At 58.0% G+C, this 14,935-nt stretch overlaps 1 protein-coding gene across 1 annotated transcript; it reads right to left on the bottom strand.

Annotated features, from left to right (window-relative positions):
- Nucleotides 1-7,366: 7,366 nt before the first annotated feature.
- NKX1-1 (NK1 homeobox 1) lies at nt 7,367-11,980 on the bottom strand. Its single transcript, XM_087967508.1, has 4 exons — nt 11,509-11,980; nt 11,192-11,427; nt 9,145-9,487; nt 7,367-8,241 (listed from the first exon to the last, which is right to left on the bottom strand). The coding sequence occupies exons 1-4, from the start codon at nt 11,978-11,980 to the stop codon at nt 7,367-7,369; spliced, it is 1,926 nt and encodes a 641-aa protein (XP_087823634.1).
- Nucleotides 11,981-14,935: the final 2,955 nt, after the last annotated feature.

The following is a 14,935-nucleotide window of genomic DNA, read 5'->3' on the forward strand; positions in this document are numbered from 1 at the left end:
ACAGCCATTTATCAGAAATAATATAGGTGTCCTGCAAGAGCAGGGGTTGGGCTAGATGACCTCTAAGATCCCTTCCAACTCTGTGACTCTTATTCATCTTTCTGGGGGAAAATAAGTGATCTGCTTTGTTGAAATATCAGCACTTGGATGCTTCCAAATGTTTAAAACCTTAATTTTTCACCCCATTGGTCCAGGCGATATGCATGTGAAATAGAACAATAAATAGAAAAAAGGAAATTTTTAACTAGAGAAGGCAGTCATAAATGCTTCTGCATTCAGCAGCTCTTGTCCTGTTACTGTATTGGCCTATCTGTCTAGCAGGGTCTGTGTCACTTGATGAAAAAATAAAAATAAAATAAGGACTTGTTTCTTACTGCAGCTACCAGAAAGCCAGTTTTATAATAACACAATTGCTTTCAAGATTAATATGAATTCTGTTCATCTAGCAACCACGTACAGAAATTGGGGAGAATTTCATTCAAGTTGTACATCACACACACACACACACACACAGAGAGAGAGAGAGAGAGAGAGAGAGAGAGAGAGAGAAACATATTTACAGACACAAACACACACTTGTTTACATACCCAAATAAAATGATTTTTCAAAATTTGCACTTCCCTGTTAGCTGGGTTTTTTTTTTCCAGGACAACGTGGAAAGCTAATTAATGTGTACCTTAAGGAAACACAGATGTAAAACGAGGACATGAATGAAAATAATGCACCAAATGTTTGGTTTTCAGAGCTGCCTGCAAAATAAAGATTTTGTATATATTTCTTGGTGGAGAAATATATGTACGAAAGAAAGAATGGGCATGAAAACGGCGGACAGCGAGATGGTTTCCTTTCTTCCTTCTGCTTTCTTTTTCTTTTTCCAATTCACGGACTGACAGGAAAGCAGGACGGAAGGTGTTAAATGAGTAAAATTCAAACCTGGCCAATTTGTCCATCAACCTGCCTGCCAGCTCAGTTCTCAGAGATGCTGACAAAAGAACGGACTTTGCGTTTAGCTCTTTCTTTAAACATTAGCTTCCCTCTTAAAAGGGATTTATTCAGGGGTTTCCAGGATGTGGCTGGGTCCAAGAATTCCAGATGATGGATAGGGTGATTTAAAAAGAAAAAAAGATAGAGCTTTAAACACCTGGTTTCAGCCTCCATCCTAAGGTTTTGGGGTGGTGGTGTTTTTTTTGCCTTTCCCTAAGAATACTTGCACCAGTCCTGTTGCTCCAAGAATTAGGGGAGGATGTTACTTTCACATCAATGAAACTAGAAGTCTGTACAATTTAGGATGAAGACCTTTGGAATGGTGTAGGGGTTAGGAATGGATTTCCAGAGGGGAAAACTGCAGACTACAGGAACCAGGAGCACCACTCAGGTGATCTTCTTGAGGACACAGGTAAACCTCCAAGTGGCCTCAACAACCCTCTCAAAGGATGAAAATGATCAGCTCTCTGCAAGGAATGTAAACCTTTCCCATCCTCACCATCCAGTCAGAGCTGAAGAAGCTTCTTGGGCGAGAAGCAAAACATCTTCAAAAGAAAAAAAAAAAAGAAAGTCCAGTTGCCTCCTGAAAATAAGCACCTTTGAGACAACCATGAAACAGAGACTGTTTAACTATAGTCCACTGAACAAGCACAAAACAAGCCAAGATTATACTGTGATGGTGCGTTGCGTTGACTTCCTACCTACTTTACATGCTATCTGGAATGAGGATCAAAACACCAAGGTCAGGATACTAGAGTTTAGGCCTGGCCTTTATTTTAGGCGTCGTTGGGTTTTATTAGCGTGGTTGCAGCCACTCTTGCCATTTTGACACACATGTACACACACACACACACACACACACACACACACACTAAACACCCGTGGGCTTCCTGAAATAAATGTGCCTATGAACCAAGACAACAAATGAAGCTGTGGGGAGGTTTTGACCAAGAAATAAGTTTTTAGCCAAGTAACAATGATGCAAGGGCCCTTGTGGTATTGCTGCCCTTCATGTGTTTTGTTTGTCTGTGCCTGCCTTCAAGTCAGTGGCTGACAGGATTAGAACTCACAGCTTCCCAATTTCTAGCCTGGTGTCCCAACTGGCTGCTCTCGTTAATCTCTTACAGAACTAAAATGTGAAGGAAAAAAACAGATTTTATGTCTGTGTTAAACCTAAATTGTAAGCCATTCAGAGTCACTTGGTTGAGCTGGGCAGCTATAGAAAAGGAAAAGGAGAAAGAGAGAGAAAGAAAGAGGGAAAGGGAAAGAGAGAAAGAGAAAGAGAAAGAAAGAGAGAGATAAAGGAAAGAAAGAAAAAGAGAAAGAAAGAAAGTGAAAGAGAGAGAGAGAAAGAAAGGAAAAGAAAGGAAGAAAAGGGAAGAAAAGGAAAGGGTGAAAGAGAGAGAGAGAAAGAAAGAGGGAAAGAGAAAGAGAAAAAGAAAGAAAGTGAAAGAGGGAGAGAAAGAAAGAGGAAAGAGAGAAAGAGAAAGAGAGAGAAAGAAAAAAGGAAGAAAGGAAAAGGAAGAAAGAGAAAGAAAGTGAAAGACAGAGAGAGAAAGAAAGAAAGAAAAATGGAAAAGAAAGGAAGACAAAAAAGGAAGAAAGGAAAAGGAAGAAAAAGAGAGAAAGAGAAAAAAAGTGAAAGACAGAGAGAGAAAGAAAGAAAGAAAAATGGAAAAGAAAGGAAGAAAAAGGAAGAAAGAGAGAAAGAAAAGAATTCTGCACTCCGTAACTTTTCATTTTGCTGCACTCTCCGTTAAAACCCTTCCGAGGTTCTTAGGCAGGCAGAAAATTTGTTTTTCTAGGCATCCGATTATCCAAGGAAAACTGAAAAGCCACCTCACAGATAATTAGGGGAAATCCAGCCTGAAGCGCACCCATCATTCCTGGTTACTGGTGATCTCAGCCTTGGAGAGAAAACCGTTTCCAACAGGCAGAACCAAATTAAATCTCCCCGCATATTATTCCTGCCCGTCAGGGGGTCTGAACCCCTGGAAAGAGTTGAGCGCATCGAACACGGAACGTCCTTCTGCCCGGATGGCCACGTTTCACCCTTTCATTCCTGGCTTGTTGTATTAACCGGGACTCTGGACGGACCGTACCTGCTGGGAACCAGGTGGAGGTGCTGCTGCTGCTGCTGCTGCTGTTGTTTTTAAAGCACCCCTGGGCAGTTCAAAGGGTCACTGAAATAAGACAAAGGATTAACATCTTTGCAAGCTGCTCCGGCCACTAACAAGCCAGGATCCACTGTTTAAGGCTCTCCGATCCGGGGGAGGCCAAGTGAGGCGCTCCCTTCGGAGTCTCTGGATCCTTCGTGATCTCTGGGGCCGTTTTCTCCCCCTTAGCACCGCTCAACCGCCTCTCCAGGCGGCCTTAACCCCTGTTCAGGATGCCTTCCGGGGGGGCTGCGAGGATGCTGCGCGTGCAAAGGTCCTGCAAGCCGTTTGGCTGGATTTTCACCAGCATTTCTGGCTTGTCAGCTGCACAAGGGCGGGGGGGGGCGGGGCGGGGGGAGCCTGGTTGACCTGGAATGGGACCGCAGTTGGCAGAGAGAGGGCAATTCCCAACCCCAAATGGTTTAAGGCCGTGAGATCCACAGTTGATCCGGATCTCTAGACCAGAGATTCTCAAATCTCTCCACTTTAATATTTGTAGACTTTTAACTCTCAGAATTCCCCAGCCAGGAGTCTGGATTCCTTCCTTCCCTCCTTCCCTTCTCTTTCTCCTCCCTTCCTTCCCTTCTCTTTCTCCTTCCTTCCTTCCCTTCTCTTTCTCCTTCCTTCCTTTCCTTCTCTTTCTCCTTCCCTTCCTCCCTGGTTCTTTCCTTCCTTCCTTTCCTTCCTTCCTTCCTTTCCTTCTCTTTCTCCTTCCATTCTTCCTCCCTCCCTCCCTCGTTCTTTCCTTTCTTCCTCTTTTCCCTTCCTTCCTTTCCTTCTCTTTCTCCTTCCTTCCTTCCTTCCTTTTTCTCCCTCCTTCCTTCCTTGCTTCCTTCCTTCTTTCCCTTCTCTTTCTCCTTCCTTCCTCTTTCTCCATTCCTCCCTCCTTCCTTCCTTCCCTTCTCTTTTTCATGCCTTCCTTCCTTCTTTCCTCTTTCTCCCTCCCTCTTCCCTCCTTCCTTCCTTCTCTCCCTCCATATCCTCTCCACATTTACACATAGACCTAAAGCATACACAAACACCCCGGTGCTCCCTGTGTCTTTGTGACCATGTGTGTTTGCTTGGGGTTTCCTTTTCTTTTTAAATCATCCCACAAAACTCCCTAAAATTGGGGCGACCTTGGAAAGACGGGCAGCTGGGGATCTCCTGCAGCGGAGAAGGGAGAAGGCTCATGGCTTGTCCGTTGGTGTGTGTGCATGTGCGCGTGTGTCAAGTACAGCGAGGCAGCCGGAAATCCAGGGAGACGCAGCCCCCCCCCCCACTTTCTCATTTCCCTGCGCCTTTCAGTACTGTTGCTGTCAACCCAACTTTTTGGCCAAGGGGGGTGGAAGCGTTTCTGCCGAATGGCCATCAGGGTTGGGGGACAAGGACATTTTTTTCTTTTTTGGGCCAGTCGCCCCTTCCTGCTCCTTTCTTGAAAGGCTGCCTGGAAGGAAGCAACTTCTGAGCTAAGCAGGAGGTCGGACAGAGTTGGAAGGGACCTTGGAGGTCATCTAGCCCAACCCGCTCCCTGTTCCAGCAAGAGATCTTATACCATTCAGGACAAATGGCTGTCCAGTCCCTTCCGGAAACCCTCCAGGGACGGAGCCTCACCGTGGGATTGCGGGGGTGGGGTGGGGGTGGTTCGCCCAGGCAGGTGAAGAGCCCCTCTCCTCCCAGGCCAGCCTCGGGGAGGGACGGGCCTTGGGGCGGGAGGGGGGCGTTGAAAGAAGCCTTGGCGCTTCTCTCCTGGCTTCCCTTCCAGCCCGCTCGGAAACGAAGAGGTCGAAGCCCCTTGCGAGGCCAAGCCGAGGCCAAGGGCCGACGGGCAGGGGCTGCCTTTGCGGCCCAGCGACATAAACTGAGGCACGGCTTCGGGTGGCCGTGAGGTCAAAAAAGTCAAAATGGCGGCCTAAAGGTCCTGACAGGGCTCGCTTTCTCCTACGAGGCGCTGCCCACAAAGCCTTCCAAGGGTCCTGGCCGGCCAGGCGTTGGATCCCTTTGGGCGCCATGGCGCTCCGGGCGACCCCTGCCTCGCTTCTTCTCCTCCCGCCCCCCGCATCACCGGCTCCCACCAGCCCTCCTTCCATTTCCAGCCTTGGACTAAAAACGGTCATTTCTCTGTCAAAAAAATTCTAACGCGCTCGCTTTGCGGGGACAGCTAAGAGGCTGTCAGGATTGTTCAGCTGAGGACGCAAAGGAGAGAAAGGAGCTAAGCGGTTGGGAAAGGCGCAGGTTTTAAGTGAAGGTCGGACGGACGAACCTTCCACCTCCCACGCCCCCAATTGTTCCGAGGGTCTGCTTGCAACCTGCGCCCCCAAAGCCCCCCTTTTCCCGGCCACCCGCGCCCTGCCGCCTCGCAGGGAGGTTCAACCCAGGCGCGAATCGCCTACTTCGAATAGACCCCCCCAGGGCTGCCTTCCCACGACCCACCAACTCGGGTGCCTCCTTTCAACCCGGGTTGGCGCGAAGTCCCCGGACCGTTCGAAGAACCACAAAAAAACTGGGGTTCGCCCGACGACCCCGCGCGAGGCAGGAAAAAAAAAATCTCCAGCCTGCTGCGTTTGAAACGCGGATCGGCTGTGTGCGCGAACGCACCGTATCGTCAGAATTGCGAACCCCCCAATGCCCGTGGGGTTAAGGGAACGGGGTTAAACATCGGGCGGCAACACGACCCCGGTCTCTGGAGCCGAAAGTCCAGGGTCTCCCACGGGGCAATTCCCCGGCCGACTCCGCTCCTGCGGCGGAGCCCGAGCCGCCTTCGGTCGGCCACGGATACCTGCCGGCTGCCCGGACAAGGGCGAATTCGTCCTTCTGTTCCCGCGTCGGCGGAGGGAGCCGTTTTAAGGGTCTCCCGGTGGCTGCGGCCCCTTCAGAGCAGGGTGGGGGGCGGCCCACCCCAAAACCCGCGCTCAGCTCCCACGGGCGGGGACAGCGAGAGGCGCGGAAGGTCTGGAAAAAGACAAAAAAAATATCAAAATAAAATATTGAAAAAGCTTTCTGATTTCGAAGGCTGAGCCGGAGGAAGACACCCCAATCCCTCCTCATTTGCAGTGGCCCAGCGGGAAACCAGTTTGGGGTCGGGAGGTTTTAGGGGAATAAAAATTTCCGGAGGGAGCCGATCCGTTTTGAAGAGGGGGAAGCCATTGGGGTGGACGGCCGGATCCTACCGCTAGTGTCCAAGGGAGAAAAAAAGGCGACGGTGGTGGAGGCGTATTTCAATCAGAGCCCCCGATTCCACGGATCACGCGGGACGGGCTTTGCGTGCTAGTGGAAGGAAAAGGCTGTAAGTTGGGTGGGAGACGGAGAAGCCACGCAAAAAGAGAAGCGGCTCTTCCTTATCAAACGGCCCCGCACCCTCGGCCTTTCTCCGAAGGAGCAGCAACAGCCGCCCGCCTAGAGAAGACGCGTCTCTAAGGATCCGGCCCACGGAAAGGCCTCGCTCTTGGACCCGGGGAGCGCACGCTGAGCCGCCGGACCTGCCGGTTCTCCGCCGCCGCAGCCAAGACGGATTCGGACCGGCCAGCTGCCTCGGCCGGTTGACTCTCTTTCAGCAAAGTGCTGGCGAACGCTTTTGGGCTCAGGCGTTCCGCCTTCCTTTATTCACAATCTATAAAGTTATTATTATTTTTATTATTATTTTAAATATCTCTTTATATATACAACAGCCTTAGAAATGTACAGAGGCGCGAGAAAGATTTTTTAAAAAAGTTCCTCCGGCCTTGATATTTTCTTTTCTTTCTTTTTTCTTTTTTGAAAACGAGTTTGCGAGAAAATCCCTTTCCGGTCGCTTTTCCATGCTAAAAACCGAAGTCCGAGGCAGGAGAGGGAGGGAGGGAGGAAGGAAGAGAAAGGAAGACAGGAATGAAGGAACGAAGGAATAAAAAGAAACGAGAAGGAAGGAGAAGGAAGGAAAGAAAAGAAAGGAGAAGGAAGAAAGAAGGAACGAAGGAAGGAAGGAAGGAGTCCCCAGAACGAAGGAGAACCGCTGTCGGTTGCTCGTCGCCCCAGCGGAGGGGCGATTGTCCCGGCCAGTCCCGAGCCTCCTGGAGCGGCGGACGGGGGCGACGATGGAGCGGGAACCGGAGAAGGGCCGAGTCTATTTACAAGGGAGGGGGGCCTTTGGCTTCCCTGCCCCGGGGCGCAGCGTTAGAAACCAGTCCGGGAAGCTGGAGGGCGCCGGAGCGTTTCGCAGTCCCTGCCGGCGGTGGCGGCGGCTGCTTCTTCCCTGCAGTCCGGCCGCCTCTCAGAGGTGCGGCGTGTAGAAGGCGGGCGCGCCGTAGGTCTGCGAGCCCAGCACGAAGGGCGAGAGCACGGCGGCCGGGCCGGGCAGGAAGGGCAGCTGGGCGGCGCACACCAGCCCGCCGGCCGAGTGGCTGTAGGCGCCGGGCGGGCCGTGCATGGCCAGGCCGTGGTTGACCATGGGCGGGGAGTGGCTGAGCGGGCTGAGCGCCCCGGAGAGGCCCCCCGCGCCCCCGCCGGGCCCGCCGCCCACCCCGCCGGCTCCGCCGCCCCCGCCGCCTCCTCCGCCCGTCGGGGCGCTGGTGTCGGCGCCGGGGTTCTGCTTCTTCCACTTGGTGCGCCGGTTCTGGAACCAGATCTTGACCTGCGTCTCGGTCAGGCTGAGCGAGAGCGCCAGGTTGAGGCGCTCGCACACGGACAGGTACCGCGTGGCCTTGAACTTGTTCTCCAGCGCCACCAGCTGCTCGTAGGTGAAGGCCGTCCGCGCCTGCCGGGGCTTGCCCGACTTGGAGTCCGAGCCGGGGCGCTTCCGCTTGGTTTTGCCCCCGACGGAGGCGTGGCGGCCTGGCCCGGGGCGGCTGCGGCGACGGGGGCCGGGGCGGTGGCTGCGGAGCCCCGAGGCGGCGCCGGCCTGCTGCCGCGGCGGGCTCCGGCCTTCCTCCGCGCGGAGCCCCCGACCGGCCTCCACCGCGCTGCCGCCGCCGCTGCCGTCGCTGTTGCAACTCTCCTCGCTGCCCAGCTCCTCTTCCTCCTCTTCTTCTTCCTCTTCCTCCTCCTCTTCCTCCTCGTCCGGCACTTCGCTCTCGGGGAGGGGGCTCTGCCGGTGCACCGATTCCAGCCCCGCCGCCTCGTCGCTCGGGTGGTACAGCTCGCCGGACTCTGCGCGGAAAGGAGAGAAAGCTAGTCTGCGGGGCCCCGAACCACGGGCAGCCCTGCCGGGGTGGAGGAGGGTGGGGACCCGGGCCGGGACCCCAAACCGAGCCTGGCCCGGGTGAGAGAGAGAGCCGGGCCGTCCCTGCACGTCTTCCGCCTGGAAGAACCTTCAGCACCACGGACAGAGGCGTCTCGGTCGGGCTGCCACCCCCCAAAGAGCTGCCCAAGGAAGACCCACCCATCACCCTGGGCCGCCCGTAAGAGAGGAGGGGGTCTAAACGACCCCCACCGGACCCCCAGGCCCTGCTCCCCCTCTTCCAGCCTGGCCTGCTTGGCCCAGCGAAGGTCGGGGACTTGCCTTAATCAAAGGGCGAAAGGGTCTGTCTACGCGGTGGTGAGAACGGGACTCGGGCACCCCGCTGTTCCGCAGGCCTCCTGCGGCAACCGGGGTCAAAGGGGGCCGGCAGGGAAAGGAAGGAAGGCGGCGGCGTTGGAAGCCCCCGCCCCCCCGCTTTCTTTGCCTCTTGCAAACACGGACCCAACACGGAGTCTCCCTCCCGGCTATCTTGCCTGGAAGGGGATAAATAGCTTGCGAGCCCCGATCCTGGTCGGGACAGCTGGGAATCGTGGAGGGCCTCTGAAGAGGAAGGAAGGAAGGAAGGAAGGAAGGAAGGAAGGAAGGAAGAAGGAAGGAAGGAGCGCTTCTCCCGGCCATCTGAACCGCCCACGCGGTTTGGGCCTCGTTTGGGCCTGGAGCAACGCTTCTCGGAGAACCACCGACCCGGGATCCGCTCTCCCCTGCCCAGCCTTTCCGAAGGCCGCCGGGGCGTCTCGCTTCTGCCTCTGCCGGCGCTTGGCCGTGATCCGCAGAAGGCCAGAAGCCTCCAACCCTCCCACGTCCTCTCCCACTCGCCCGCAGTTTGGAGCCTCTGCAGCCGCAGCGGAGCGACCGGGCTTCCCGTTGCTTGGACCGCGGCTGCGATCCGGTGGGAGCGCGAGGGAAGGGCGCCGTTTGGCGGATCGTCGCGCCCTTGGCGCCGGTGGAGCGACGCAGCCTTCCCTCCCCGGAGGCTTGGCGGAGCTCCGGACGTCCCGCCGGAGCGGCTCTCAGCTTCGCCAGACGGGGGAGAGCCAGCGCTTCGGCATGGAAACGAACCCGGGTCCCATTCGGAATGCCGGGGTTCCGCTCTTGGTTCCCAATGAACCCAAATGTGCAAGGGGGCCTGGTTGTGACTTTCAGGCGCCTGTGTCCCTGGAAGCGAAGCCCAGAACCAGATGGTTGGGCCGAAATCCTTTTCCCTAAGCGACGAAGTGGCTAGAAAATCGAAACAGGAACCCGATTTCTGACCCTGTTTGGGGGACGGGGCTGGCGGGAGGAGGGGGAGCATTTTCAGGCAGAAAGGGGGCAACCTGAAGGAAAGGACGCCGCGGCTGGGCGGGACTCATTGCTGGGCTCCACTTAATGGCTGGATGTGACTTGAATAGCGGCAGTAGGGTGACCCTGCGCGTCCCAGACGGACCGAAGCGAGGCCTTAAGCGTGTTCCCTCCCCGCCCCGCTTTAATCCAATTGGAAAGACCCCCGAGGGGCGTCCCGGGCCAGGAGCGGAAGGAACGGAGGGAAAAGAGTCTTGAAGGTTTATTGGGGGTGGTGGGAGGCGCTGGTCCCACTTCCACCTTTCCCGGGGCCCGATTCTCCACGCCGAGCTTAGAGTTTAGGGCTCAGCCTGAACCGGGCCACCCCACGCACTCGCCCGCCCGCCCGCCAAGGCCAGGGCCGGTGCTCCCACCGCCCACCGAAGCCTCTATAGGTGCCCCCGCCCCGGGCGTCCCTTCGAAGTCGGGGAAGGGGAAACCTTTTCGGAGGAGGGGGAGAATTCAGCCTGGCTTTGTGCGTGTAAACCAGGGGCGGGAAAGATCCGGGCCAAGGCGGGACGGGGGTGGGGACCCTCGCTCGATGCTGGGGGTCTTTGGGGTTGAGAAAGTTGCTTCTCTCGGGTGTGTGTGTGTGTGTGTGTGTGTGTAGTCTCCGGCTGGGGAGGGGGCGCGGAGGGCAGCGGGGGGCTGGGAAGGGGCGCCTGGAAGAGCGGGGCAATCTGGCCACCAGGTCGATAGCCCAGCCTAATAAGTGTAATAGGTTTTAATCGAGTCATTATCCGAATTTGGGTCCTATAATTTAGATGTTAGGCCGGCCTTTGCAAGGTGGTTGAAAGAGATATGCAGAGTTCGATAATAGGATATCGACCCGCCTCAGCGCGACAGGCCGACTCGGGGGCGATTTCCCTCCATTATGCAGCCTCTTTAACGCGGCTAAGCACATTTCGCTCTCGATGTAATCGAAGGAATTTAATTGTTTTTTCCAGAGATAACCGGCGTTTTGTCACAATTAGTCTGATTTGCCCTAAAAAAAAGAAAAAGGAACGAAAGGTGGGGGGCGGGAAAGAGAAAATTGAATCTGTCGCCGGAAGCAAAAGGGCCTGAGCGAGGAAGGCGAGGAAGGAAGGAAGGAAGGAAGGGAAGAAAGGGGGAGGAGGAGGAGGTTCAAGAACCAAGAAAGCAAAGACAAACAGCCTGAAATACATCGGAGCAAAGGAAGGACCCGCGTGGAGGAGAGGATGGGAGACGCGCGCGTGGGAAAGTTGCGGAGGGGCAACGCGAGACGGTTTGGAGAACTGGGAAAATTCTGGCAGCGGCCCAGCGGTCCGGGCGAGCTTCGTCCAAAGCCGGGCGATCCGGCTTGGGCATCCCCAAGGCGGATCGCCGGGACCGGCGTTGCAACGCGGCCCGGCCGCGGCTTCCCTTTCCCTTCTTCCTCTTGTTCTCTGGGAGCAGCGCCCGGTTCGGGCTCCGGGACACCCAGAGCGGATCCTTTGGGGCCCCGTTCCTCCCCCGCCCCCCACCCCCGGGCGCAGAAAAGCCCAAAGAGACCGGGGCACTTTCTCTTGGCCACGGGCGCACCGCGCTGGAGAAGCGGCTGGCGCGGCGGGGTTTTGCCCGGCGCAAACTTTCCCCCACTCTCTCCCCAAAAGCCCCGCTCGAACCGCCTTCGCCCTGGGCCTTCCGCAGGGGCTCGGCCTCCATGCGGGTCTCCGGCTGCTGCTCCATCTCTCTGTCCGGCGCCAGGTGGGGACTTTCCCGGGCCGGTTGCGCCAGCCCCAGAGCGGCGGCGGGTCTGGGAAGGATCCGACGCTGCTCTGGCCAAGAGTTTTGTGTGCCCGACCCTCGTCACCCATCCGCCCCCCAAAAGAAAGCTTCCCCGCGGGAGCGGGACTTACTGCGCCCGTCGAGCGGGGGCTTCCTCCTGCCGGGCTGGAAGTCGTCGGCCGCAGCCTTGGGCTCGGCGCCCGCCTCCTCCGGCTTCTCCTCGGGCGCCGCCGCTTTGTAGAGCAGGGCGCACTGCCTTCGGCCCTTGCTGTTGAACTTGTTGGGGTCCAGAATGTCCAGCACGGAGAAGGAGGTGGTCCGGTGCACGACGGCCACCGCGGCGACCGCCCCCTCCGGCCCGGGCAAAGTGTGGCTGCCGCCGTTCTCGCTGCCCGGCCTGTCCCGGCTCACCGGGCACGAATAGACCGGGGACAGGTCGCTGCTGGGCGCCAGGCGCTGCTCCGCGTGGCTCTCCATGCCGTCCTCCCGCCAACTGCCGGACCCGTCTTGTCCCAGGAGGCGCTCCGGTGGGCTCCCTCCCGCCGCCGCTGTCGTCGGAATATAGACGTCACCCACCTGAGCCTGGTCTCGGCTCGCGTTCATGCCCCCCTCCCCCGCCTGCTCCCCTTTCTCCCGCCTCCGGATGACTTCCTTCCTTCCTTCCTTCCTTCTTTCCTTCCTTCCCTGTGGAGGAAGAACTTGGCAGAGAAAGCGAGGCGCGAGGCGGGGGCGAGGAAGCTTCTCTTCAAAGGGTCCGCCGCTTCTCCTCCTCCTCCTCCTCCTCCTCCTCCTCCTCCTCCTCTTGGGACAACCTGGGTGTTTATCCCCCCACCTTTTCCCGGGACTGCGGCTTATTTATGCATTCATATTTAGCGCTGGATGGTAATTGGCTACAAATTAATCCCTTGCCCATAATGACCCGCAATCTCCCTTTCCGGAGGAGACCCCCCAGGAGCTCGGAGGAGGAGGGGCGGGGCTTGGCGGCGGCGGCGGCGGAGAGCGTGAAGGATGGCCGGGATGCTGGAGATATACTTAGCTGTCCGCTCTGTTTCAACGCCCCTCCACTCATCTGGAAAGCATCTAAATAGCCTTATTTGGAGCGGGGGGGGGGGGGGGGGCCGGCTTTGAAATAATTGAGGGATCCAGAGCAACGCCGCGATTAGGCGCCTCCGTGTGCCCCCCTCCCCCCCCCTCCCTCCCCCGCCGGGGACGCGCGTCGTTGGCTCGAGCAACGCCTTCCCAGCCAGCGCTGTGGCTCCTGGGCCGGACGCATCTGCCCAGCTGGATTTTGGGATCGCCCTCCCCGGAATAGATGTCTTTTCCCACGAGACAAGGCGCGAGCCGGGCAACCCCCGCACCCCGTTAGGAAACCCCAGCGGGGCTCGGCGAGGCAGTTCTGAGCCTTTCACACAAGGCCGGAAAGGACGCGCGTCAGGCGGAGCGAGATCCAGGCTCCCGTCCTGGTGAAATCTGGGCTGACCGCAGAAATGGTCTCTCCACACCCCCCCCACTTCTTTCCCCCATTAGAATTAAAATCGCCCAGAATAGTGGGATTTCAGGAAGGGTCGGTGGCAGCTCCAGATTTACCCTCAGCCAAATTAGGGGAGGGGGCGATAAACCCAACCCACCTGCCCCGTCTCGTATGGGAAAGCCCCCAGGGTGGAGTGAGGGGCAGCTGTCCCGTTCCTGCCTCGCGTTTCTTGTGCCTTTCCCGGCCTCCCTTCCCTCCCCCCCCCTACTCCAGATCCCGGCTTCTCCGCTTAGTCTGAGGGGCGGGGAGGAATGGAGGGAAATTAGGGCGATTCCCCCCCCTCCCCTGTTGTTGAGGCGGCGGGTAGTGGCACCCACCAGGGCAGGGCCGCTTGTAATGACCGCGAGCAACGATCCTTTGGAAAGGTGGGCGTTAAAACCCGGGCCAAGCCATCAGCTGCGTGGCTGGCCCGGCTGGGCCTTGACTGGTCAGTCGGCTGAAGGGGGCCTGAGGGAGGCCCCGCCGGGAGGTGGGCAGGGGTCCCGCCGGGAGGGTCAGGCGCAGGAGCGGCCGTGTTGGCTTCCTCGGAGAGGCCGAACAGGCCGAGGGCAGGACGGGGCTCTCAGTCCAGCTGGGAAGGGCCGGCAGGTTCCGAGAAGCGCCACCGCGGCCCAGAGGCCTCCTCCCGGGACAGGAGAAGGGGAGACCCCCCACAGAAAGGCGCTTTGGGGTCCCCTCGGTTCCCCCGCTCAGGCGGCGGCGGCGTTGGCGGTCCTCGCCTGGCGCCTAATCACAATTGATTGCCAATTAGGGCTTCATTTGCGCCCTAATCGCCCCCCCCCCCACGCCAGCTCCGCTTCTCTCGCCTCGGGAAAGTTGGGGGGACGCCCGAAGCCTCGAGAGGGGCTGGCAGGCGAGGGGAGCCCGCCCAGGAGGGCCGATCCCGACGCCTTTTCTGCACCCAGACTTCACATTGGAACGGTCCCCCTCGGGCAAAGCCGGCGGAGACGGCGCTTCTACGGGGAGGCCTTGGCGCTACTCCCGGCTGGACCCTCGGACAATCGCCCAGCTCCGCAGGCCACGAGAGGGTGGGGTGGCAGGAGGAGGAGGAGGAGGAGGAGGAAGAAAGCCTCGCCAGCAACCGCTCGGGGCAGGCCCTGAAGGCGGGGGAGGCGGCCTGGGGGGTCCCCGTAAGAGCATCGGGGCGGCCTTTCCGGGCAGGGCTTGGCGGGCAGAGGGGCGAGCTGGGTGGACAAAAGGCGGCGGGGGGAGGCTCCCTTTGCTGCCTTCCTTTCGCCCCCCGCGTCTCTCCCCCTCCCGGCTCGAGTCGGGAGCCCCAAACTTCCTTTTAATTAGATCTTCCCAGGTCCAGCCAACAAATGAACCTGCGCCTTTTGACCATTCATCACCGGCCTCGAAGCCGCGGCGAAGGCAGAGCTCCGGGGTAATTAAGGACATTTATCGTGGTGGTAAAACAGTTTAGCAGCCCTTGTTATATGGGGAAGGTCACTTGGATGGATTTACAGGGGGCCGGGCCGGTGCATTCGGCGGGGAGGGGGATTCAACCCCGCCAGCCCAGCGCATTGATCAGAAACGCGCGCCTGGGAGCACCGAAAGGTCACCGCGGGAGAAGGCCAGGCTCTGGGGGGCTGCCGCAGGATGGTGGGGGGCAAGTGGAGGAAATCCATTTCCATCTTTGGCCCGTCACCCACGGGGGGAGAAGCACCCCGGAATGGGGGAAGTAAGGCTCGGAGACTCCCCCTTAAAACCACCCTGCCCTTCCCCCTCTGTATGTAGGCGCGCACAAATCCACGTGCACACACGCGCACACACGTATACCACGTATGTATACCAATATCTATGGGTGTGTTATCTATTGGCAGCTCTTCACTCTTGGCGACGAGAAAATCTGGCGCCGTCGGTGGGTCTCCGTCCCAGGAGCGGGCTTGGCGGGGGCGGGTCGGTTTCAGGGGTGCTTTCCATAGTTTAGGATGCCACCCGCCCTGGTTGGCACAAAGCAACTCGCTGGGGGCGGGGGAGGATGCGCCCGCTTCTCTCTCAGATGCGCAACTTTCAGACTTTTTGGA

Source organism: Notechis scutatus, chromosome 5 (assembly GCF_049901735.1).
Source record: "Notechis scutatus isolate UNSWTSFEM ecotype Mainland chromosome 5, rNotScu1.2, whole genome shotgun sequence".
Lineage (NCBI taxonomy): Eukaryota > Metazoa > Chordata > Lepidosauria > Squamata > Elapidae > Notechis > Notechis scutatus.

What these genes read in the sequence shown, in the direction of transcription:
- NKX1-1 (XM_087967508.1), bottom strand. Translation starts at nt 11,980, where the DNA reads ATGAACGCGAGCCGAGACCAGGCTCAGGTGGGTGACGTCTATATTCCG. An exon ending in CCAGCCGCTTCTCCAGCGCG is followed by an intron (nt 9,488 to 11,191) that starts GTGCGCCCGTGG and finishes CTTCGCTTCCAG; the next exon opens with GGACACAGGCGCCTGAAAGT. An exon ending in AGGCTCCAAACTGCGGGCGA is followed by an intron (nt 8,242 to 9,144) that starts GTGGGAGAGGAC and finishes CTTTCCGCGCAG; the next exon opens with AGTCCGGCGAGCTGTACCAC.